At 58.7% G+C, this 22,747-nt stretch overlaps 3 protein-coding genes across 11 annotated transcripts in view; all 3 read left to right on the top strand.

Annotated features, from left to right (window-relative positions):
* Window positions 1-17,541, top strand: part of UBAP2L (ubiquitin associated protein 2 like) — a 29,401-nt gene extending 11,860 nt beyond the window's left edge. For 4 of the 9 annotated variants that reach the window (XM_084500362.1, XM_084500360.1, XM_084500365.1 and 1 more), the window contains 20 exons: window positions 1,702-1,754; window positions 3,039-3,124; window positions 3,565-3,736; window positions 4,590-4,791; window positions 6,078-6,355; window positions 6,636-6,808; window positions 7,505-7,694; window positions 8,295-8,349; window positions 8,838-9,012; window positions 9,508-9,580; window positions 10,141-10,336; window positions 10,434-10,522; window positions 11,222-11,275; window positions 11,893-11,974; window positions 13,493-13,710; window positions 13,797-13,902; window positions 15,083-15,150; window positions 15,415-15,612; window positions 16,063-16,113; window positions 16,624-17,541. In XM_084500362.1, the coding sequence (XP_084356488.1) occupies window positions 1,702-1,754; window positions 3,039-3,124; window positions 3,565-3,736; window positions 4,590-4,791; window positions 6,078-6,355; window positions 6,636-6,808; window positions 7,505-7,694; window positions 8,295-8,349; window positions 8,838-9,012; window positions 9,508-9,580; window positions 10,141-10,336; window positions 10,434-10,522; window positions 11,222-11,275; window positions 11,893-11,974; window positions 13,493-13,710; window positions 13,797-13,902; window positions 15,083-15,150; window positions 15,415-15,612; window positions 16,063-16,113; window positions 16,624-16,719 (2,615 nt within the window). In that variant the 3' untranslated portion in view covers window positions 16,720-17,541. The other 5 variants (XM_084500366.1, XM_084500364.1, XM_084500368.1 and 2 more) reach the window with 3 other exon arrangements.
* A 623-nt stretch (window positions 17,542-18,164) lies between these two features.
* HAX1 (HCLS1 associated protein X-1) lies at window positions 18,165-20,005 on the top strand. The gene is made up of 8 exons (XM_084500370.1): window positions 18,165-18,232; window positions 18,353-18,564; window positions 18,638-18,753; window positions 18,861-18,906; window positions 18,992-19,107; window positions 19,408-19,558; window positions 19,642-19,786; window positions 19,878-20,005. The coding sequence occupies exons 1-7, from the start codon at window positions 18,180-18,182 to the stop codon at window positions 19,758-19,760; spliced, it is 813 nt and encodes a 270-aa protein (XP_084356496.1). The 5' UTR covers window positions 18,165-18,179; the 3' UTR covers window positions 19,761-19,786; window positions 19,878-20,005.
* Window positions 20,006-20,582: 577 nt separating this feature from the next.
* AQP10 (aquaporin 10) lies at window positions 20,583-22,678 on the top strand (the record flags this gene model as incomplete). The annotated part of the gene is made up of 6 exons (XM_084500829.1): window positions 20,583-20,687; window positions 21,426-21,552; window positions 21,689-21,826; window positions 21,964-22,082; window positions 22,156-22,373; window positions 22,450-22,678. The coding sequence occupies 6 exons, from the start codon at window positions 20,583-20,585 to the stop codon at window positions 22,646-22,648; spliced, it is 906 nt and encodes a 301-aa protein (XP_084356955.1). The 3' UTR covers window positions 22,649-22,678.
* Window positions 22,679-22,747: the final 69 nt, after the last annotated feature.

Raw genomic sequence — 22,747 nt, 5'->3', positions numbered from 1 at the left:
CTGGCACCAGCAAAGCCCCATCGGTGGCTGCTCTTCACCTGCAGGATTTCTTCCCGCTTTCCTTGCTGCTTTGCTTTTCTTCTCCTTTCCCCCCCCACGTGAGCAAAGCTAAAGCCGAGCCCTGTGCTCTGCTCCGTGCACAAACTCTTTGGGACCTCTCTGAGCCTCCTGCTCTCCCCCATGGACTGCAGTGGGGTGAGGATCCCGCAGCTCCTGCTTTCCTCCCAGGGATTTTCCGATCCCTGCAGCCTTCCTGCTGCCCATGAGTGAGGGCACGAGCAGGCTGAGGAACGGGGGAGGCTGTTCCTTAACCCCCGCTGTGTGTTGGGCTGGGTTTGTCCAACTCTTCCCGGTGCTTCTGTCCCGGGAGGAAAGGGTCGTGAGCCTCGAGACTCCCAGGAGCCAGGGAAGTTGTGTTAACGTCTGCATTTCTAAATCAAACTAAACAAAAATAACCCAGGAAAGCTTCTTGGATTGGTTCAATATCAGGTAAAGAAAAAAGAAAATATTTCTTTGGTTCTCTGAACACCCCACCTGTACACAAGCAGTTGTTTGGATGTTTTGGCTTCAAAATTGGAGTGTGTATGGGGAGATCTACTGACCTCTTCCCCCCCAAAACCCAAGAGCCTGATCGTGTCCTGCAGAAGGATCTGCAAAGCCCTCATTCCTCACGTGCTGGTTTTATGCTGTAAAAGGCTTTCAGCTGATAAAGGGGCTGATGCCAACTTGTTCTGTCCTTGTGACTCCCTCCAGAATTAACCCCCTGCCTTTTCTTGGCTTCTGTTCACCTGCTTTGCGTGGGCTGAACCGACCTGGGCAGGGGGCTTTCTTTTTTTGCCCTATGAATTCTGGGGATGGAAAATGCTCCCACTTTCTTCCCACAGCAAATTTTCATTTGCCCAATGGTTTGGGAAGCCACCACACACAGCTCAAAGTACTGGGGTTTAAATGGTGGTGTCTGTGGGACCGAACAAGTTGAAGATGCAGCCAGGCAAAGCTTTTTTTTTTTTTTTCTCCCTCTGATAAATCTTGCTTGTCTCGCGATTAATTGTGGCTGAAATCTTGTGCTTTTCCCCCGGAATACCCTAAACTTCCTCACTTGGAGCATTTCTCCGAAATTGGACCCAGAACACTGATGGGTTGGTTAGCCCCAGAAACTTTCCTTTCAGATTCCCATTCCCCTCTCCATGAGACTTTGACACTTTTTTTGGGGGGGAACAACCATGTGAATGGTTCGGTTGCCCCTGGGTGCTGCAGAGGCTCGAGGCTCGGCCGGGGGGGGTCCTGTACAAGGGGGCCCCGCAGCAGAGGTGCTCTGTCCGAGCTGCTGGGGTCACACCAACTGCTCGTGGGTGCTGCTGCCGTAGGAGGGGGGAGAGCAGGGAAATGGGATGAGGAGGCTGGGGACGGTGCCGGGGCTTCCTCGCCAGGCTCAGCTTTCCTGTTTGGTGCCGGGGGGCGCGCGCTGCCCTAGCTGCTGGCCCAGGGCCCCCCCTGGTGCTGCTCAGCCCGAGCCAGGCTGGGGCAATCCCCTCGTGGTAACTTGCCCGTGAATTTTGGGTTGGGGTCGGCTGCTTGAACTTGTCTGGTTGGCAAATAAAAGTCCTCTCGGCTGCTTGCAAAGCTTCCCAGTGCTTCCCCGGCTCTTGTAAGCGGAGCTTTGACACGCGCCTAACTTCTCTGCCTCTTGTTGTCCTTCAGGTGCATGGAGGGCAGCGACGGAAGAATGGGGCACGGAGGACTGGAATGAAGATGTAGGTACTCCCCGAACCCCTCTCCTCTGCGTGCTGCTGGCGGGGTGCTGTCCTGCCTGTGTACGCAGCCAGGAGAGAGGCACAAAGTCCACCCTCTGCGTGCTCCGGGCATAGCCCAAACCTCCCAGCTCCAGGAGCTCTGATGACTGAGGAGAGTAAATATTGCTAAAACACGGGCGTCCCAGGAGCCCAGGCCAGCAAGGGATCTCCTGGAGCACTCAGTCTGGCTCTCTTACTTCTTCCAGCAGCATTTTTTGAATTCTTCCATTAACCGGCCTTGCTCTCTGGCTTGTCTTGATGAGCTTTGTTCTCCACCTGGAGCCTCAGTTGAGAGATGGTGGATGTTATTACCTGCTGTTAACGCCTGTCTATTGGTTTCTTCTGATTTGGGCTCCAGTCCCACTCTTTAAACCGAGGGAGAACTTCTGGTCTTGCAGATGGGAGCAGGGTTGGGCTTCTTAGCAGCATTACTAGTTTTGCATGCTCATTTTAGCTAGCCCTACTGAATGGGCACGAAGAGAAAGCTTTGGCTTTCCAGGCACTGTCTGAGGGAGGCTCTCCTGCTGGGCTTGGAGGCGCAGGCAGCTTCCGTCTGTTCCAGCCAGGTCTTTGCTTAAAGAGTGTCTTGGTAGCCCGTCTTGCCTTCAGTGTGTGTGATATGCTCTCAGAGATTCCTCTGCTGTGGTTTTGTTGTTAAACTCCCGCAGCTTAGTTGCTGGCAGCTCCTCAGGCTGGAATAGAAGCTGGTTGTATTCAGCTGAACGCTGAGCTCAGCCTCAGGTGGTTGTTAAACCTCCCCTTCGTTTGTTTTTGAGCAGCGTTGTTTTCCCTTCCACAGTTTAAGGAGATCTGTTGGTATCTGGTCAGATCACCCAGGTGAAACCAGGATTGTTGGAAGCTAAACTGCCAGTCGGAAGCTTTTTTTCCCTTTGATTTCTTCAGTAATATTTGCACCTAAACCCGTGCAGTGGGTTTTGCAGATGTGTGCTGAACACCATGGCTTTGGAGCACCTGACTAAATCCACCTGGATTTTAAATCCACCTGCTGGGGCCATGTGGACTACAGGAAATTTGTAGAGGGATTTATTTTTTTGACTTAGGGGTGATTTGTGCACTTGCCCAAGAAGAAATCTGCAGAAAGATGATTCTGATGGGAGCCAAACGCTGAAGTTTTAAGACCTAATTCCTTGAATCATCCCGGGGCTGTGTCTTGTGTGCTTCGCTCGGAGTCCCACCATGCTGGTCTGAATTTTGGAATTCCTTTTTCCCTCTTTTATCTTTCAGCTGTCTGAGACTAAGATCTTCACTGCCTCCAACGTGTCTTCAGTGCCTCTGCCTGCAGAGAATGTGACAATCACAGCCGGACAGAGGTGAGAGCCCACGGCGGTACCAGTTTTGTGGGACAAGTGGCACCCAAGTCTCAGAGCAGTTTGCCTTTGGAGGCTAAACCTTGCCAGCTAGATAAAAACGCAGCAGCTCTGAATGAGCTAACACATATTTAAGTGTAGAAGTTGTTAGAAAGTCTGGATTACAGTGCTCTTCTAGGCTCTGCCACTGGTTCTTCAGATTTTGGGCATTTGCCAGTGCTTAAGGTATGTGTTCCATGATGTAAACAAGGCTGTGCAGGATGTTGCCTAGTCTCTGTCCTTTGGAGGTTGCTAGTGGCAGTTGTGAGCTGAAGTTCTGCAGATTGACTGGATGTTTAAAGGAAAAAGCACAAATCATGTGGCTGGAGGTAGAACGCTGCTGTAGTAAAAGCAATGTGACAGCTCCTGCTCACCTCAGCGGGTTGTCTTCTTTCTTCATCCAGAATCGACCTTGCAGTACTGCTAGGAAAGACTCCCTCTTCCATGGAGAACGAGTCAACAAACCTGGAGTCATCCCAGGCTCCTTCCCTGGCCCAGCCGCTGGTGTTCAGCAATTCGAAGCAGAGTGCCATGGCCCAGCCGACCTCCGGGAACTCCTTCTCCCACCACAGCATGGTAAGGAAATGCCGCTCGCTGCCAGCCTGCGGGCTTGTACAAACGGTTTCCCTGCTGCTCGCTGCCTGCATTTGGGCCACGTGGGTAATTCCAGTTCTGACACCTGTCTGCTTCGCGTGGCAGAGTCCTCCACTTGGGTGATTTGCCAGTCTGCTGTAAGCAGAAGCATGGAACCCGTTGCTTACTTAGAAATAAATGGGATCGTTCCTGCCCTGCTGCCCTTGCTGGGCTTGCAACTTTTCCTCTTTCCTGCTCAGAGGGAAGGAGAAGCTCTTGCAATCCAGAGGCTTGCAAGTTTGTCAGTTTGAGACTTGGAACTGGCTGGGGGGTTGGTGTGGGGTGAAGTGCTAGCAGCTCTGCGCTGATGGGTGAAGAGAGGAGGTCTTGAATCTGAGTTGGTGTGCGCAGACCTGGGAACGTGCTTTGTCATATAACTTCAGCAAAGACATTGTGCATGAAATGATGAGATGGTTCTGAGCCCCCTTCCTGACCTGCCCCAACGGGAAAGCCAAGTTCTGGTGGTGGCTGTCTTGTCTGGTGAAGCCAAGTGCATGTGTGTAATTCAGTACATTTTAAAGATCTGTCTGTTGACTGGCTTTGAAAGCCTCCAGGACGCTGCACGATGCAGCGAGTTAGGCAATAGATGGAGTTACCTGGGCTTGAGCATGATAAAGGCAGTGAGACAAGTGTGAGGCCTCCTTGCTGATGGTGTCTGTGTACCTGAAGCTCAAGGCTGTTAAACGGAGGCACTCGGCGAGAAGCAGCAGGGTGCAGAGTTCAGGCTTGTGTTAGGAGATGTGCGTGTCCTCTGAGCAGGGGAGATGCTGACTTTGTTCCATTGCTGAAATTGCAGGTGAGCATGCTGGGGAAAGGGTTTGGAGATGTCGGAGAGGCCAAAGGCAGCAGTACCACGGGTTCTCAGTTCCTGGAGCAGTTCAAGACAGCCCAGGCTCTGGCTCAGCTGGCTGCTCAGCACACCCAGCCTGGCAGCAGCACCACTGCTTCCTCCTGGGACATGGGATCCACTACGCAGACCTCGTCTCTCGTGCAGTACGGTAAGGAAAAGCAGCTTAGGTCCTCAACGGGGAACGCCTTCTGTGTTCCCCCAGATCCGCAGAAGCGTGCTGCAAACAGTAGGGTGAGGGATTTGGAGGAGGAACAGATGTTCAAACCCTTTGACCAAATGCCCCTCAAGTTCGCAACCAAGCTAACTTTAGCTTGGGGAAATTAAAAGAGCCACAGGTGCAAGTTTGTGTAAGGCATTCCCTGACAAGAGCAAAGTGTAGTAGTGCATCTGAGCCTTTCCCCGTTCCCTTTATATGGGGAGCAGGCAAACCACAACCTGTTGGCTGTTCCAGGCAGCCTCGGGGCCAGGGATCTGGGGTTCCCAAGCCCTTCACTGTGCAGAACTTCTGCTGGGTGTAAAGCTGTGTAACAGGAGATCTGCAAGTAGGTGCTTCCAGCAAGCGCTTCCTGAACACAAACACTTGTCAGTCTCGTCTCGCTGCTGACCTGATGCATCTTTTAAAGGAATGTGGTTCTGGTGACTGCTAAATGCCAAGAAGTAATCCTGCCTCTGGGCTGGCACGAAGGGGTAAACGCCAAGGAAGAGAGGCTCGTGCTTTTCACATGAGATGTTGAGCCCTACAGGCCTGAATCTCAGAAATGCTGCGGTTGGGTACTAGGGCCATTTCTTTCCGATCGTGCATTTCATTTCTTGCCATAGAGATGTGGCTGTGGTTCAAATCTAAGCTGAAGAAAAATTGAGCCCTGTCCTAGCTGCAGTCGGTGTTGGCAGCTCCCGATCTTTTCAGACAAGGAGCCACAGAGGAGCGTCGGAGGGAAGAGGAGCTGTGTATTAATGGGCTGTGCTCCTGGCTGCTTTAGGCAGAGGAGGGTGGTCCTGAGGCTGGGGGTGCTGCTCGCAGGGTGCCCTGTATTTTCAGGGGAAAGAGCAGGCAAGGAAACGCAGCAATGTTGGCAGAGAAGGGGGAGGAAACACTGCCAAGCCCGTGCCAAGCAGACACGCGGTGCCTCCACGCAAGGGACCTTAAAGTCTGTTTTTTTCTGGGAGGATGGAGGACTCCTGCTGTCCAAGCTTGCTTTGTCCCCTGGAGATGATGGAATAAGTTTTGGGGACAGGGGCTTAGAAATCTCCGCATGGATGGTGGTGAGAGTGCAAAGTGAGGAGCAGGGGTGCTGGGCTTCTCTGCGCCCTCATTTTAAGGGACCTCAGGAGGTGCAGTGTGAAGTGATTTTATTTTTCCTGATAGTGAGAAGTGTCAGAACTTGCTTCTGTTTTAAGGAAACGCAGCCTAACTCAGCTCTCTGCCCCTGGCAGATCTCAAGAACCCGACGGACTCTTCTGTGCATAGTCCCTTCACCAAGCGTCAGGCCTTCACGTCAACTTCAACCATGATCGAGGTGTTCATGCAGGAGAAGCAGCCCGTGGTGACTGCCTCCACGACTGTGCCGGCACCCCCTTCTTCGCCGCTGCCCAGCAAAACCAATCCCGTTCCCCAAATGTCCCCGGGCTCCTCAGACAACCAGTCCTCCAGTCCCCAGCCAGCACAGCAGAAGCTGAAGCAGCAAAAGAAAAAAGCGTCGTTAACATCCAAGGTGCAGAGCGATGGTGGGAAGGAGGCGTTGTGTTGTCAGAGCTCCAGCAAGCTCCCTTTGTGCTGCTGAGGGAGAGGCTGCTCTTGGCCTTCCTGGGGTTGGCGTTGGCTCTTTGGGGGGCTGGAGGAGGGGATGATGGAGATCAGTTGCCTTCCTGGGTTGCACAGAGTAATTCAGAGGATGTGAGCCACCGCTGTGCGGTGGGACTGGGGGAGCTGGAGTCATTTTCTGTGCTGATCCCGGGGAGTGACTGAGCATTTCTGTTTTCCCTGCCTTGCAGATTCCTGCACTTGCGGTGGAAATGCCTGGCTCAGCAGATATCTCAGGGCTAAACCTGCAGTTTGGGGCATTACAGTTTGGTTCGGAGCCTGTTCTGGCGGAGTACGAATCGACGCCCACCACAAGCGCCGCCGTTAGCCAGTCCCCGAGCAGCCTGTACACCAGCACCGCCAGGTGAGGGCCCCCCTGAGGAAAGGGGTGATTGATCCGAGCAGGGAGCAGCTCACCCCGTGGGCTGCGGTCACACTGCATTCTAGTAGACCCTTTCTGACCCTGCCCGTGGTCGCAAAGGGGGGACAAGGTATGCAACAGCAAGGTGCAAGTTGCCAGCAGGCTTTCGGGCAGTTCTGTGACCGGTTGGCCTCGGGTGCTTGTACAAAAACCAGAAGTTTCCTGCAGAAAACTGTTCTGCTGGAAACACTGGAAGGGAATCCCCGGCCCAGCTGCTCCTGGTGAGCAGGTTCCGTGTGCTTCCCACGGGCTTTTGCCTGGCACACCGGGACGTGGTGCAGGAGGACTACCTACAGGTGCTGATGTGCAGGCAAAATAAATTTCTCCCATCTTCTCTTGGGCTGCCACTTGGGTATCTGGTCCCTTGAGTGCTCGGACCTGAGTGGTGACAGCTCATGAAACGTCACCTGGAGCAGAGCAGCGTGAGGCAAGCCTGCAGCTGGGTGCCAGCACCCTCCTGCAGCGGGGTCAGCTCTTCCCTGGGTCTGCTCCTGCCCTTGGCTGCGTGGTGTGGCTCCTCCGTGCTGGGGCTCGGGGCTCTTTATTTTGAAGACTTGGAACAGTGAGCCCGCAGTCTGTGTCAGCAGCTCGCAGACAGGGGTGATTTGGAGGAAAACAAAAACTTTTTGTTCTTTGTAGTGAATCTTCATCCACAATTTCGTCCAATCAAAGCCAGGAGTCTGGTTACCAGAGCGGCACAATACAGACAGCAACATTTACCTCCCAGAACAGCGCTCAGGGACCACTGTACGAACAGAGATCCACCCAGACGAGGCGATATCCAAATTCCATCTCCTCCTCGCCCCAGAAAGATCTGACCCAGGCCAAGGTAAGCAAGCAGCTTTGCTCATCCTGTCTGCCAAGCAAGTGTGGTATGAAGCACTGCCTCGGGGGAAGCCAAGTGGTTGAGCGTGTCTGATCCTCCAGCCTCACCCCGTGGCGTGTGGCCTCTGGTGAGAGCTCTGCTGGCTGGTACCAGAGCCCTCAGTTACGTGACTTACCTGGGGCTGGGCCGCTGGGGTGAGCTGAGGTTAAGTGGATTGCGGGCCATGTTTCGTGTCACGCGTAATTACCCTGCAGCAGAGTGACACTGGGGCTGAAGATTTAGTGTTATCTGCAGGGTTTGATTCTCGCATGCTGTGCGGGTTCAGTAATGTTGATTTCTGGCTAGCTTGGGCTTGGGGTGTTGAGGCAGCCTAACTGCCAGCAGCAGAGATTCTTCTTGCATGTCTCCCAGACGTGCTTGGGGCTCACGTTGGTGCTGGACTAGCTGAGCTAGGGACTGACCCCAGTGTGGTCTGATGGCATTTGGTAGCGTGCCCTTTTTCACAGCCGAGGAGGGAGTGTGGGCAGGGGTTGACATTAGATCTGCCTCTGGAAATGAGCAGCTGCAATGCCCAACACTCTTTTATTTATTTTTTTTCCTCAGAATGGTTTCAGTTCCGTACAACCCACGCCATTACAAACCACACAGGCCGTTGAAGGTGAGTCTGCCAGTGCCGCGGGTGTCCTGGGCCTCTTGTACTGCTGGAATTCTGTGCTTTGGATGAAAAGCTTCACTTGGGCTAATAGGAAGTCCTTCCCGTGCTGAACTAAATGCTGCCACTCACACTTTGCTGCCACTCACGTTTGCTTACCTGGAACTGTTCAGCCTTCTGCTGGTGGTTCCATGAAATCCTTGATGAGTTAGCCCTCACATCTTCTCCCTGATGACAATAATTACTCTGTGAAAAGCTCCTCATTGGCAGGGCTTGAAGCTCTTTGCAGAGCCATTGACCCTGTGTGGGGGTATTGGGGCAAAGCGAGACACAGAACACAGTGCCACCGTCACAAGTGTGGAACTGGTTGGCAGCACTGAGACCCCCCCCCCCCCCCCCCAGACCTCCCAGCTCCTCTGGATGAACTTTTGCTGATCCTTGCCACTGCACTGTCCTCTGTGAGCTGCCCCTAACCCAAAGCCCTTTGTTCACAGGTGCTACAGGCCCCGCAGTCAAGTCTGATTCCCCCTCTGCTCCCAGTATCGCGCCTCTCAACGACGGGGTGTCTGCGTCGGCCTTGCTGACAACAGCCAGCCAGCACTCGACAGCTCTCAGCAGCCTGAGCCACAGCGAGGAGCTCCCCAGTACAACGACCACCCAGCTCAGCAGGTGGGCACACGAGGTGGTTTTCTGGGGAGGCGAAGTGTCCGAGTGTTTTGTACGGTTTCCATGCAGCAGGGAGGGGGAGATGCATTGAAACGACTCGTCCCATCCCAAGGCGCCTCCTCCAAGAGGTCTGGGTCCACCTAGAGCTGGTCAGCTGTTGCAACAGCCCCAACAACAAACTTGAAAGTATCCAGAGTTAGATGAGAGGAGTGACCGTGGGGCTGGTCCTTCCACTGGGGAGGCAGACAATTCCCTTCCTTTAGGGTGGTGCAGGTGCTCTGTCTGGGAAGCCTTGCCAGCTCGAGGCCTGGGCTGGGAGCTGCTGGCTGTGTTGGGATGCACCTTGGTGCAGCTAGGCCTCGTGGGGTTTTTGGATGTGATCTCATCAGGGGATGTACTTTTTCACCACGTAGCATAGGTGGGGAATGGGATCTGGTGTGGTGCTACCAGTGGAGACTCTTGCAGCTCGGCTTGACAGCTTTTCTCCTCTCTCTGCAGTACGTTACCCACCCAGCAGAACAGTCTGTCCTCATCCACGTCCTCTGGGCGAACGTCAACTTCAACTCTTCTGGTGAGTCTGGGTGTGCTCGAGCACCGTGCACCCCTCTATTGCTGTCCAGATACTGCCTGTGCACCCCTGGCTTAAGGCTTTTGCCCCCCTGCCTGTTTCAGACACACTAGCAGCTTCTCTCAAGCCTGTAGTAGATCTTAAAAATGACACGGAGGTGCAACGAGATGTCAGAGCAAATTTGTAGCTGCTGGAGTGTGGCTGTTCAAACATTTACTGCTGGAGCTCCTGCAGTAGAGCCCTGTGCTCTTGGCTTCTGCCACAGAATAAATCTCCTCGCTGCAGGCGTGGCGTTCAGTCCTGCCTCTCCCAGCAGCTCGATGCGTTGGGACACAGCAGCGCGAGTGGCTTGGAAGCGTTAGGGGTTGGCTGCCTCAGGACTTTGGTCTCAGGCCAGGTGCAGAGCAGGTTTCTTTGTAGCCTGCAGCAGCCAAGTTCACCGCAGGCTATCGGGAATGTCTGGGAGCAGGCAGAGCTGCGCGATGCTCTGCACACATCCTGCAGTGTTTCTGCAGCCAGTTACGTCAGCCCGGTTCCCTCACTCTCTTCTCTTCCTTCCCCAGCACACAAGTGTGGAGAGTGAAGCAAGCCTCCATTCTTCTGCTAGCACTTTCTCCACCTCCTCCAGCACAGTATCAGCTGCCCCGCCAGTCGTCAGCGTTTCATCCAGTCTCAGCAGTGTCAGCAGCCTGGGCCTCAGCCTCAGCAGTAACTCCACGGTGACAGCCTCGACTCGCAGCTCCGTTGCAACGACATCAGGTACTTGCCTGGGAACTGCCGAGTGAGGGGAGGCACAAAGAAACAGGTTCTGCTCTGTGCTTCACTGTGTGACTCTTCCTTTCTCTTCCTTCTTCAGGAAAAGCCCCTCCCAATCTCCCTCCTGGAGTCCCACCGTTGTTGCCTAACCCATACATCATGGCTCCAGGATTGCTACACGCCTACCCGGTGAGTGGGACGCCCACCTCGTGCCACGGGGGCCTTCCTAGTTTAGCCTTCAGCCAGCAGGGAGGGACGGGGTGCAGCAGTGAAACCAAACCTGCCCACCGATGGCCAGGCAGATCAAGCTGGTTCACAGCATGAGCTAAAGCTGGTAACAGCAGCCCAGCAGGGCAGCCTGGGCCAGGAAGCTTGGACCTGCTCTTCCCTAGGTAGTGGCAGAGGAAATCCATGTACCCTTGTGGGTAAGGGGCTGTAACTGGTCACCACACAGCAGGTACTGTCTGTCCATTCTCTGCGGCCTTCCCAGCCTTTGGGGAGCAACAGCCAAAGTTGGAGGCTCGTAAAAGTATGGAGCTGCATAGCTGTGTGCTGTGACAGAAAAGAGAACAAGGGAGACAACTGCCACGGAGGTTAGGGCTATGTCACAGCTTTCTTTTGAAGATGAAGCCGTATTTCAGTGTTGCAGTAACTTCTGGAGGAGAATTGTTGAGTGCCTTTGCAGTCGGAGGCCGTGGAGTTAGGCATTGGTGCTCTCTTCCTCTGAGCAGCTTGGAGAAACTCTTTGCAGCATCAGTCTTGCAGCAGTGAATGCTGACTGTCTGCAGCTGGTGTAACCTCTGATCTGGCTTTATCCAATCTTCATCTGAATGCTGAATGTAAAATTAAATTAATCTGTGTCCCTAACATCATCTGCTCTTTTTCTAGCCACAGGTGTATGGATATGATGACTTGCAAATGCTCCAGACGAGATTCCCGTTGGTGAGTACTGAAGGCTGACGTGCACAGAACACTTCCATGTTCCCTAACAGTTGCCCGTGCTGCATGCCTTGGGTGCACAGCCCCCTCAGGCTGCGAGGAGGAATTGAAAAGCTGGCAGAATGGGGTGTTGAGTAGATGCACCTCTTTGGCAGTAGGAGTTAATCGATTGCTCCTTCACGCTCAGGAACTGCTTGCACCAGTTCAGGGGGCAGTGCTTATGGGGGGCTAGGGACCACATGCGCTGCTGCAAGCAGAGCCGTGGTGTCCAGCAGTGGAGTGAGGAGCTCCTGTAGATACCTCTGATCCTGATTTTTTATTTAGAAATATGATGTATGTCACTTGTGTTGTGAAGTGGTGGGGAAAATCCAGGCGTTTTAAGGACTGCACACCAGTAGACCTTATCTGGTTCTTCCAATAGCCAGACGAGGGGGACGGTGCATGCAATAAAAACCTGGGGTTGCTGCAGGCTCTCATCAGCCTTGATGTGACTGACTGAACTGCCATACTCCAACATAGCTAGTGGCTGCTCTCCAGGAATCCCTGTTTTCCAAATGATTTTGCTTTGCATATTAGGACGGAGCTTATAAAGCTGCTTCTCCTCTGTTTTTATCCTTCAGGATTACTACAGCATCCCGTTCCCTACACCCACCACCCCGCTGACTGGAAGAGATGGCAGCCTGAGCAGCAATCCGTACTCTGGTAGGGGAAAAGGCAGAGCTGGCTGTGTGTCTGCTCAGGTGTTCTTGCCAAACACACTACTGCTGCCTGGTGGTTCCCTGCGCCATGGTCCACTGGAGCTACGTCAGCCCCAGCCTCCCGTGCTGCCTTTGGTCTGGAGCACTTTTCTCACCAGCTGAATTCCTCACGTCTTTGGTCACGTGGAGGCGTGTTACCAGGAGGATGGGGATGTGGGAGAGGATGGGGCTGTTGGAAAGGGAGTGAGGAAGGGCTGGAAGTACCCACACGGCACAAAACTGGGGAGCTGCTTCTCAGGCAAGGCAGAGATTAAGCAGTGAGCACTGCTTTCAAGGCACGTGGAGTGAAAATATAAAGAAAATTGGGATGGAATATCCGGAGAGATTTGGTTTCTATACCATGCAGCAGTCTGAGAGGAAGAAGGGCAATTGGGATCTGTCAGATTTAAACTAAACGCCCAGCAGGTGGTTGATCTCTCATTGACCTTGGAAGGTGCTGTTTGTCTGAACTGCTGATTCACAGGGCGAATTAGAGAAAGGAGGCCTGTGAGCAGCAGTTGCTCTGAGCCTTTACATGCGTTGGGAATTGCTGCACTTTGTGGATCACTCCTGTTCCAGCACGGCTTCTCCCCTGCTTCAGCGGGAGCTTGTTTGTGCAGAAGTGTTTCTGCCTGGCACGCCGAGGCTGAAATCCCAAGCTCAGAGCACAGGGCTGCTGCTTGCATGATTTGCCAAGTTAACATCGATGATAATTAATGTGTGTGGCTACCCTGGCCTTGCCTGTGAGCTGGGGCAGCGCTGAGAAATTCACTGGCTTTACTGTGTGAGCGTTGAATAGGGAGAGTGTTTGCGTGGAGGAGCCAAGCAGGTGCTCCTAAAGAAGGGCAGAGGGAGGCTTCCCCGCTCCACGCAGCCGAGCCCAGACAGGGGAGAGAGGAAGCGAGGTTTCTGACGACTCCCTGCAGGCTGCTGGCCCTCCGCAGTGACATTTGATTCAGTGCCACCAGGCAAGAAGGAGGGAGGTGGGAGCCCTGCTTGCAAAAAGGGGCCATTCACACATCCTCAGCTGGAAGATACTTGGCTCAGCTCCTCGAAGAGCTGTTTGGTGTGAGGACAGGGCCCCCAGGCTGCCTGGGGCTGTTTTGGGGAGCAGTGTTTGGGGTTGCACAGAGGGCACTTGGGATACTCCAGCACCCCAGCACTGCTCCTGTGCAGGTGGCTGGCAGCAGGGGTTATGCAGGGCTTGGAGGTGGGCTGGTGTTGGGTGTTGCAGCTCCTTGGTTCAGCTGCTGTGGGTTTCCTCTCTCTGCTGAAGTTCTGCCTGGCAGTGGATGGGCGAGCAGCACAGCCTCACCAGTACCTAGCTGGCACGTCACACTGGGGTCTGAGGGCTTGCCTGCACAGCAGGAGGGGGGTTGATCTGTGTCGCTCTTAGCCCAGAGGTGACACAGCCTTCTGATGAGCTGCAGTGGGCCAGGATTTGCTATGTCTGATCCTCACTCCCCTTTCATCTGTGTTCCAGGTGACTTAACAAAATTTGGTCGAGGTGATGCCTCTTCCCCCGCTCCTGCAACGACTCTGGCCCAGCCCCAGCAGAGCCAGACCCAGACTCACCACACCACGCAGCAGACGTTCCTGAACCCAGCGCTGCCTCCTGGCTACAGTTACACCAGTCTGCCGTACTACACAGGGGTACCAGGGCTCCCCAGCACCTTCCAGTACGGGCCCGCCGTGTTCCCTGTGAGTTCCCCGGAGGCAGGGCTTGGCATTTGGGTCAGAACACCTCAACAGAGCTGCTTCTCACTCCTTTCCTCTCATTTCTTCAGGTTGCTCCTACCTCTTCCAAGCAGCATGGTGTGAATGTCAGCGTCAACGCATCAGCGACCCCTTTCCAGCAGCCCAGTGGCTATGGCTCCCACGGATACAGCGCTGGTAAGAGACCTGGCCAGGCATCCTTTTCTCAGCAGAGTTGTTATTGTGGGGTTTGTTCGCAGTCTCCCTGACTGCGTGAGGGCACTGCTGCCTTCACATCAGCAGCATCCAGAAGGGGAGATGGCCTCGGTGCAGCTCACGTGTGGTTTGATTCTCCTCGAGGAGGCCCAGGCTTGTTCTGTATTCACGGGCCTGGTGTGGCTTTGAGGTGCTCAGAGTATTTCACGCCCTCTGAGACTTACAGCTGCATGGCTGGGCCTTGGCTCACACCGGAGCTGAAGCCACTGAATTGAGTTATTTTACCATGTACATGTGATCGATAAATCAACGGTTACTCCAAATCTGAGCCTGGGAGCTTGTTTGACTCCTGCACTTGGCATGCTTTCTAGAGAAGCGTCCTGTCCCGATTCTAAGAAGCAGGGTAGCGGTGAACCTGCCACTTGTCTTGTTTCACTGGTCAGCATCAGCTGATTGAGAAGGGCCTGCGTTTGGATCTGTCTTCCAGCCTCTAGATTCCAGTTGTGCTGCCTTTTTCCACTGCATTAGAGCCTTTTAGGACTGAGAACCTTTTAGGACTGTTTTCTCGTCACAAAGATACTTCAGCTCTGCAGCAGGTCACCTGAAATAACTTTCTGAGAAAGCAGAACCTGAGTCTTTCAAATCTTCAACACTTTTTGCATGCCTTAAGTGATTGCAGAGGCTTTTCTCTGTATCCCCACCTTTTAGAAACACCAAGCATCAAATGCGGGCTGTGTGTCCACGTTGCCAGTTGTTGCACCAACCCCATCAGCCTACAGTTGTCGCCGTTGCCTGTTTTATGGCCAAGGAGCTCGCAGGCCCTTCCTGCCAGTGCATCATGCTCGGGGCGTTGTTTAATTTGCTGCATCCTCTCAGCTCTTCTCAGAGTTCTTTTCTGAGCTTTTCAGGAATTCGTGTTTCTCTGAGTGGCAGCAGGCCCCTGACTTTATTTTTTTTCCGGATGCTTTCAGAAACTACCATTGTTCAGAGGAAGAGTTTGCCCTCGTGCTGGCACGCTGCACCTTGGCCTTGCCAAGGCTCTGCTCCCTGGGGGATGTCTCCCAGTCTTGGCAGATCGCTGGGCTGCTCGCTGCCTCCCCATGCTGGCTCTGCCAGCAGCAGCTCCCGCTGAACCCTAAGGCTGGTGTTTCCTTCTCCCCAGGTGTATCTGTGACATCCAGTAACACAGGCGTGCCGGACATCTCGGGCTCTGTCTACTCCAAAACTCAGGTGCGTGCCTGCCGTGCGCCGCTTTGCTGGGGAGCTCAGGCACTGCCTCCCTGGGTGAGGAGGGGTCTCCCCTTGGAGCCCCTGGACAGGGAGAAGGGGAACGCTTGGCTTTCCCTCACTTAAAGCAGTTCTGAGCCGAGGGAGGGCTGTGGGTGGAGAATCGGTGCGTGCTCTGCACCAAGCACTGGTTCCCTTGCCAATGACTTGGGAAGGGGAAGCGTCCCGGTGCCTGGCCTTACCCCGCCGCTGGCCTCTCCCCCTCAGCAATCCTTCGAGAAGCAGGGATTTCACACTGGAACCCCGGCAGCCTCCTTCAACCTGCCTTCGGCGCTGGGCAGCGGCGGCCCCATCAACCCCGCGACGGCGGCGGCGTACCCCCCCACCCCCTTCATGCACATCCTGACCCCGCATCAGCAGCCCCACTCGCAGATCCTCCACCACCACCTGCAGCAGGACGGGCAGGTAAGCGCCCCCCCTGCCCCAGGGGTACCTACACCCCTCGCTGGGGTATCTCTAGGGCTCTCGCTCCCCCCGGCCCCCCCCCTCTCCCTCCCTCCCTCACGCCCCGCAGCGGACACATGCGGACACGCGGTGACACGCACATGCACATACACACAGGGCCGATGAGGACGAGGTGAGGAAGGCCCCGGGGTGCGCTCCGCTGGGGGGTACTCGGCACAGCCCCTTGCTGCTGGGCTGTACCAGGTACGGTCGGGTAGTGCCCCTTCACGCAGACATGCCTGGTCCGTCCTGACCTCCCCGGTGCTCGGAGTGGCGGCTCCGCAGGCCCTAAGGCAGTTCTAAAGGGGTTCCTCGCCACAGCCACGACCCCGCCGTAGCTTTCAGGTCTAACCGTGGATTTCTATTGTCATAGTTTGTCCCTTTATTTTACATATCCTGGTACTGCAACAGCTTCCATATTTGCAGATGATACTGTGCTGCCAACGCCAGCAGGAAGATCAGGTAATGAACCTCTCTGATAATGCATTGCACTTGCCCTGGGGTCTCCCCCCGCCCCTAAGGCCCCCCAGGCTCACGTAGCCCCCTCCGTCCCCCCCCCGTGGCCCCGCCAGGCGAGGAGAGAGGCCCGCAGTCAGTATGTGCACACACACACACCCGCGCGCACAGACACACACCCCCGTGCTCATCCCCTTCCCCTCTCTCCCCCCGCGGTGCGGCCAGGGCCCTCGCTGCCGCCGCTGCTCCGGAGGACGGCACCAAGGGGGGGGGACAGCGGCACGGCGCCGGGGTCTCCGGTTGACCACCCGGGAGCCGGTGCCGGAGGCCGCGGGGAGCTTTGTGCTGGGCTGAGGCGGCTCAGCGAGGAGCCGTAGCCCGCAGCGCCCCGGGGCCAGCGGTGCCAGCGTCACCCTGCGGAGCTGCCCGGGGCTGGGACCCCAGGGATGGCAGCGCCCGCGCCCCGGTGCTAACCCTCTGCTTCTCCTCCTTGCCCCCCCCCCCCCTTCCCCGCAGAGCGGCTCCGGGCAGCGCAGCCAAGGCAGCTCCATCCCCCAGAAATCCCAGGCCAACAAGTCTGCCTACAACAGCTACAGCTGGGGCGCCAACTGAGGCCGGGGCGGCCCTCGCCCACCACTTGCTTCCGGATGAGTCCCACGGAGCCGACGCCGACGGATGCGGGGAGGAGAGCGCCCTGCGCGGGGCAGCGCCTGGGCCCCCGCGGCCCCCGGGCAGGGCAGGGCGGGCCGGCAGGCGGCTCCGCATTGTCTGTTTTCAGCCACCTTTCCTGTTGTATGTAATATAGAATTTGTATTTTTTCTTTTTTTTTTTTTTTTTTTTTTTCTCCTCCTCCTCCTCCTCTCTCTGCATTCAGATTCTGAATCGTTTGCCGTAGGGGCCTTTTTTGGTTTTTACTCCTTTCTCCCTCCTCCCCCTCCCCGCACCTCCTGCTGCCCCAGAACCTCTCGGATCCAAAGGAGTGGAAGCTGCGAGTCGCCTACAGCAAACCCCCTTATTATTAGGAATAAGAACAGTAATTGATATGAACAGCATTGTAAGATGAATTAGTTGAAGTGTTTTTTTTGTACCGTGTTCTAAATTTAATGGATAAATGTGTCTTGTATATAAAAACAAAAACCCCACGCCGTCCTCTAGTTCTCTCATTTCCGTGCCCCCGCTGCTCTCTGCGACCACCCCCAGGAGCTGGGGAGGGCCCCCCCCCATTTTCTGTTCTCCCTCCGCGGGCCCCGAGCGCAGGCCCTGCCCCCCCGCACGCTGTAAGTATCTCCTGCTTCTCCTTTACTTTTGGTCTTTTTTTTTTTTTTTTTTTTTTTCTATGCAGTCCAGATCTTGTATTTTTCAGTTCAAACCGCTCACTTCAACTGCAGCCCCCGTGGGGGTTATTTACTGAAGAGAATAAAGATCACAAAGCGACGTGTGTCCTTTCTCATCCCTCCCTGTGCCCGGGGGGGGCAGCGCTGGCCCCAGCCCCCCGGACCCCCCCCATGGGCCCCTTCTCCCCTCGGGCCCCCCAGGCTCCCAGCACAGGGACGTCACCGCCTGGCCCTGCTCCCCCTGCCTCTGGGGGCCGTGCTCTGGTGTTACTGGGGCTACTGGTGTTACTGGGGCTGTTGCTGGCGGTGTTACTGGGGTTACTGGTGTGTTACTGGGGCTGCTGGTGTTAGTGGGGTTACTGGGGCTGCTGCTGGGGGTGTTATTGGGGTTACCGGTGTGTTACTGGGACCACTGGTGTTAATGAGGTGGCTGCTGTGTTACCGGCGTGACTGGGGCTGCTGCTGTTACTGGTGTGCGGCTACTGGTGTTACTGGGATTGCCGGTGTTACTGGTGCTACTGGGACAGCTGCTGTTACTGGTGTATTACTGGTGTGTTACTGGGGCTGCGCCCCCCGACAGGCCCCAGGCCCCCTCCGCTCCCGTCCCCTCCCCACAAGCGCCGTGGCGGGGGGGGTCGTGGGGGGGGCGGCGGGGAGGCCCCGGGCCCTGTCCCAGCCCCGGTTCCGTTCCCGGTCCCGGGGGCGCTTTGCGGCGGCGGCGCTTTACGGCCGGCCCCGATGAGCTTTTACGACGCCTTCCGCGGCTTCTTCGGGCTCCCGGGGGGCCGCAGGTACCGGGGCCGGGCCCGGGACCCCCTCCCGGAGCCCCCTCCCGGCCTCCCCTACACCCCCCCGGCCCCCTCTGCGGGCCCCCCGTTCCCCTTCCCGGTCTCAGCGCCCCCCCCCCACAGGCCCCGGGAGCCGCTGTTCGGCGGAGCGCCGCGGGACGAGGACGAGGACGAGGACGAGGCCGCCGAGGGCCCCCCCCGGCCACCGCCGCCGCCCCCCGATGTCTTCGGCTTCGGCTTCGGCTCCGGGGGGGCCCTCGAGGAGCTGTTCCGGGACGCGGCCGAGCTCCTGGGCGCCTTCGGGGGGGCTTGGGCCGGGCCCCCCCCGGCCATAGGTGGGAACGGGACCGCAAGGGGGGGCCCCGAGGCCCGGCCTCACCCCCCCTCACCCCCGGTTGTGCCCCGCAGAGCCCCCCCTGCCCGGCCCCGGCCCCGGGCGGCCGCTGCGGGACTCGATGCTGAAGCACCCGGACGGCCCCGAGGGCTCCCGAGACCCGGCCCGGCCCTGGAGCCTCCTCCCAGGGGTACGTGGGGGGGGCCCTGCCCTGCTGGGGGGGGCCCTCGGGTAGCGGAGCCCCCCCCGGGTCCTGGCACCGGGCTCCGGTGACCGGTGCCTGGCTTTGCCTTGCAGCTGGAGGACGCTCGCCCGGCCCCCCCGGAGCGCAGAGAGGACCGAGGTGGGTGCAGGGGGCGCCTCTCGTACGGGGGGGGGTCGGGGCCGGGCGCCCCTTCCCCGTGCTCACCGTGCGGCCCCCCCCGCAGATCTGGACTTGCAGGTGTCCTCGGAGGGGCTGGGCACCATCCTGCGGCCCCACGAGCCCCAGCCCCGCTCCTACTTCCAGAGCGTCTCCGTCACCAAAGTGACGCTGCCTGACGGGGTGAGTGTGCTTGGCGCCGTGCCACGGCGTGGGTGTCCCCGTGCCATGGTGTGGGCGCCCCTGTGCCGTGTTGTGGGAGCCCTGTGCCATGGCATGGGTGCCCCTGTGCTGTGGTGTGGGTGCCCCGTGCCATCATGTGGGTGCCCTGTACCATGGTGTGGGTGCCCCATGACACCTTATGGGTGCCCCATGCCATGGAATGGGTGCTCTATGCCACCTTATGAGTGCCCAGTGACCCCGTGTGGGTGCCCCATGCCACCTTGTGGGTGCCCCGTGCCACTTTGTGTGTGCCCCGTGCAGGCGGTGGAGGAGCGCCGCACGGTGCAGGACAGCCACGGCCGCCGCGAGACGACCGTCACCCTGCGGAGGGGCGCCCAGGCCTTCGTCAGCACCACCACGGAGGACGGGCAGGGCAAGGAGCACCGCGAGGAGCTGCTCGGCGTGGACGACCGTGAGTGGGGCGCCGGGGAGGGGGACAGGAGGGGTGAGGGGAAGGGGACAGCGCCCTGCGAGCGAGCCCCCCCTGCCCTCCAGGGGAGCTGGCGCAGTTCGCAGGCACGTGGCCGCCGCACGACGAGCTCCGTGCGCCCACCCTGAGCGACCCCTCGGCCGTGCTGGGCAGCTTCTTCCGTCGCTGGTTCTCCGGCTGGTAGCCCTGACCTCCTGCTGGCCACCCCCCGTACGTGAGAGGGGTGGGGGGGGCACAGGGGGGTTTTCTGGCTCTGCTTGGGGTGGGCGCAGCCCCTTCTCACCGCCCGTTTTCCTCGTAGCTGGGCCAGATCCTGCAGGGATGCAGCAGCTGCGCTGGGGGCTGCCCCCGTCCCCCCTTCTGGGGCACCGCCAAGTTTTGGGGGCAAACATGTACATGTGTACAGAGCAATAAATCTATTTATGCTAACAGTGGTGTGCGAGGCTCCTTCGGGCACAGGGTGGGCTGCGACCCCCCACAGATTTGGAGCTGGGGGTCCCACTGCAGCTCCGGGGGCTGCCCTGTGGGTGCAGACAGCCTCAGGGCTCCTCTGCCATGGCCCCGTGCCCGCGCTGCTCCCTGCCTGCCTCCCCCGGGCCCTTCTCGAGGGCCTTGGGAGCACTTCCAAGGCCTTTTCATTAGCGCTGCCTGCGGTTGTGGCTTGGGAAGGGACCCGGCAGAGGAAAGCAGCAGCTCTCCAGCTGGGGAGGCTCCCACACCGGGACGCGGGGCAGCACAGACTTACACGAGCCAGGACTCGGTGCCCCGCGGCCGCCGGGGGATCCTCAGGAGGCTCCGGCACCGCAGGCAGGGACGGGTGGGAGCAGGGACGCGGCTGCTGCCCACGGCCCCACGCGGGACTCTGGTCCCTGCGAGGCGTCTCCCCGCTGCAGCTCGCAGCCCTGATTGGTGTAAAGTCTGCGTGTTATCATCCACCCCAGCCCGGGGCTCATAAAATGCCCCAGGGAGCCGGTGCTTCTGCCACTGCCCCTGCCTGGCCGGCCCCATGGGCTCCACATCCTTCTCGAAGAGGGCTCAGGCCCTGCTCCGCATCCGGAACCAGCTCCTGCGGGAGTGCCTGGCCGAGCTGCTGGCCGTCTTCGTGCTCATCGTGAGCGGGGCACGGGGGCTGCGGGTGGGACGGGGACGGGGCTGAGCGTGGGGCGGCCACCACTGGGGTCCTGCAGCCCCGCGGCTGCGCTGTGCCCTGGGATGGGGATGGGATGGGGCTGCCTGGGGGGTGGCCGTGCCGTGACTGACAGTGACCCCAAACTCGCCTCACTCCGGTGTGAACCCTGGTCCCACGATGCCCGATGCACCCTCTGCTGCGGGCGCTCCGGTGTGATAAGGGAACGGGCGCTGCCAAGAGTGCCTGAGGGCGCAGAGCTGGGCGACGCGTGCCTTGACGCCTCCTGCCCCAAGGCAGGCAAAGGTTGGGCTCCAGAGCTGTGCTGGGCACTTGGGACGGATCCAGCAGCGGTGAACGTTGGCACCGCAGCTCTGCCAGCGCCCCCCAGCCCTGAGGTCTCCCTGCAGAAGCTGGTGACTCAGTTACTGATAATGTTTTTCCCTCATCATCGAAAACGTGAGTGACGGCAGTAACCACAGCCCTGCCTGGCCCATCCCGCGTGGGCAGCTGGAGCCCAGAAAATGGGGGAGCCCCGTGCCCAACCACACAAAACCACGGAGACTGCAGGGGAAGAGGCACCGGGGCAGCGCGTGGCACGGGGTGGTGGTGGTGGTCCTGACAGTGGTCGCAGCGTGGGGGGGGACCACGGGTGCTGCACAGGGACCCAGCGAGGGGCTGGGGGTGCAGAGGCGGTGGTGGAGCCGTGCCCCTCTCCCCCAGCTGATCACGCTGAGCGGCTCGGCGCAGATGGTCACCAGCTCCGGGACCAAGGGGAACATCCTCACTGCCTACCTGGCGGGTGCCCTGGCCGTCATGGTGGCCATCTACACGGCGGGGGGAGTCTCTGGTGAGGCCGGGGTCCCTGCGCTGCTGCGGGGGCTCTGTTCCGCGCTCCCTACGCTCGTCCCTCCGGCACCAGGCTGCTGCCGGCTCAGATCCTTCAGGCCCCCAGCTCCCAGCCCCTCTTCCCCGCTCTGTTGCAGGGGCTCACCTGAACCCGGCTTTCTCCCTCTGCATGTGCCTGCTGGGGCAGCTCCCGCTGTGGAAATTTCCCATTTTCGTGGCCGTGCAGACCTTGGGATCTTTCATCGCCGCCGGAGCCGTCTACGCCCTGTACTATGGTATGCAGAAGCCCACATGCACCCCGGCGCTGTGGGGACAGGGTGTGCACGGGGCAGGCGTGCTGCTGGGGTCCTGGCTCTGCCTGTGCCCCGCACCGAGGGGTCACCGGCCCGCGTGCGCTGGCTCTGCCCCACAGACGCCATCCAGTTCTACAGCAACGGGACCCTCGCCACCTCCGGCCCCCTGGAGACCGCCTCCATCTTCGCCACGTACCCTGCCGAGTACCTCTCCCTCTCCAACGGCTTCTTGGACCAGGTGGGTGCCAGCCCCGTGTCCCCCCACCGGGGCGCTGGCCCCCGTGGTGCTGAGCTGCCTGCCGGCCCCGCAGGTGATGGGCACGGCGCTGCTGATCGTGGGCATCCTGGCCATCACCGACGCCCGCAACAAGCGCGTCCCCGAGGGCCTGGAGCCGGTGGCCGTGGCCCTGCTGGTTTTCTCCATCGAGGTCTCCATGGGCTCCAACTGCGGCTGCCCCATGAACCCCGCGCGGGATTTCGGGCCCCGGCTCTTCACCTACGTGGCGGGCTGGGGCGCGGAGGTCTTCAGGTGGGTAGGGGGGGACACGGGGAAGGGGTTGGGGGCAGCGCGGACGCCCCCGCGCCCACGCTGCCCCCGTCCCCAGCAGGGACAACGCCTGGTGGTGGGTGCCGGTGGTGGCCCCGCTGCTGGGGGCGGCCGTGGGCACGGCGCTGTACCAGCTCCTCGTGGCCTTCCACCACCCGGCGGAGGACGGCGGCGGGGCCCGGGGGGCCAAACGGGACAGCGGCGGCGGCAGCGGCAGCACCGCCATCCCCCTGGGAGCCGGGCCCTGGGACAAGTGACAGCGGGCAGCGGCCACAATAAAGGAGCCCCGAGGCGGGCACCGTGTGTCTGTGCTGGGGGGCACCGGGCCGGGGGGGGGGGCACCGGGAACGGGGGGA

Source organism: Aythya ferina, assembly GCF_964211825.1.
Source record: "Aythya ferina genome assembly, chromosome: 29".
In the NCBI taxonomy this organism is placed as follows: Eukaryota; Metazoa; Chordata; class Aves; order Anseriformes; family Anatidae; genus Aythya; species Aythya ferina.
The sequence above is the reverse complement of the archived record's forward strand: the minus strand, read 5'-3'. Positions and strand labels throughout refer to the sequence as shown.

Excerpts from the sequence above, each read along its gene's own strand:
- HAX1 (XM_084500370.1), top strand. The coding sequence starts at position 18,180 with ATGAGCTTTTACGACGCCTTCCGCGGCTTCTTCGGGCTCCCGGGGGGC. Across the intron at positions 18,233-18,352 it reads GGGCTCCCGGGGGGCCGCAG|GCCCCGGGAGCCGCTGTTCG; the intron begins GTACCGGGGCCG and ends CCCCCCCCACAG. Across the intron at positions 19,108-19,407 it reads AAGTGACGCTGCCTGACGGG|GCGGTGGAGGAGCGCCGCAC; the intron begins GTGAGTGTGCTT and ends TGCCCCGTGCAG.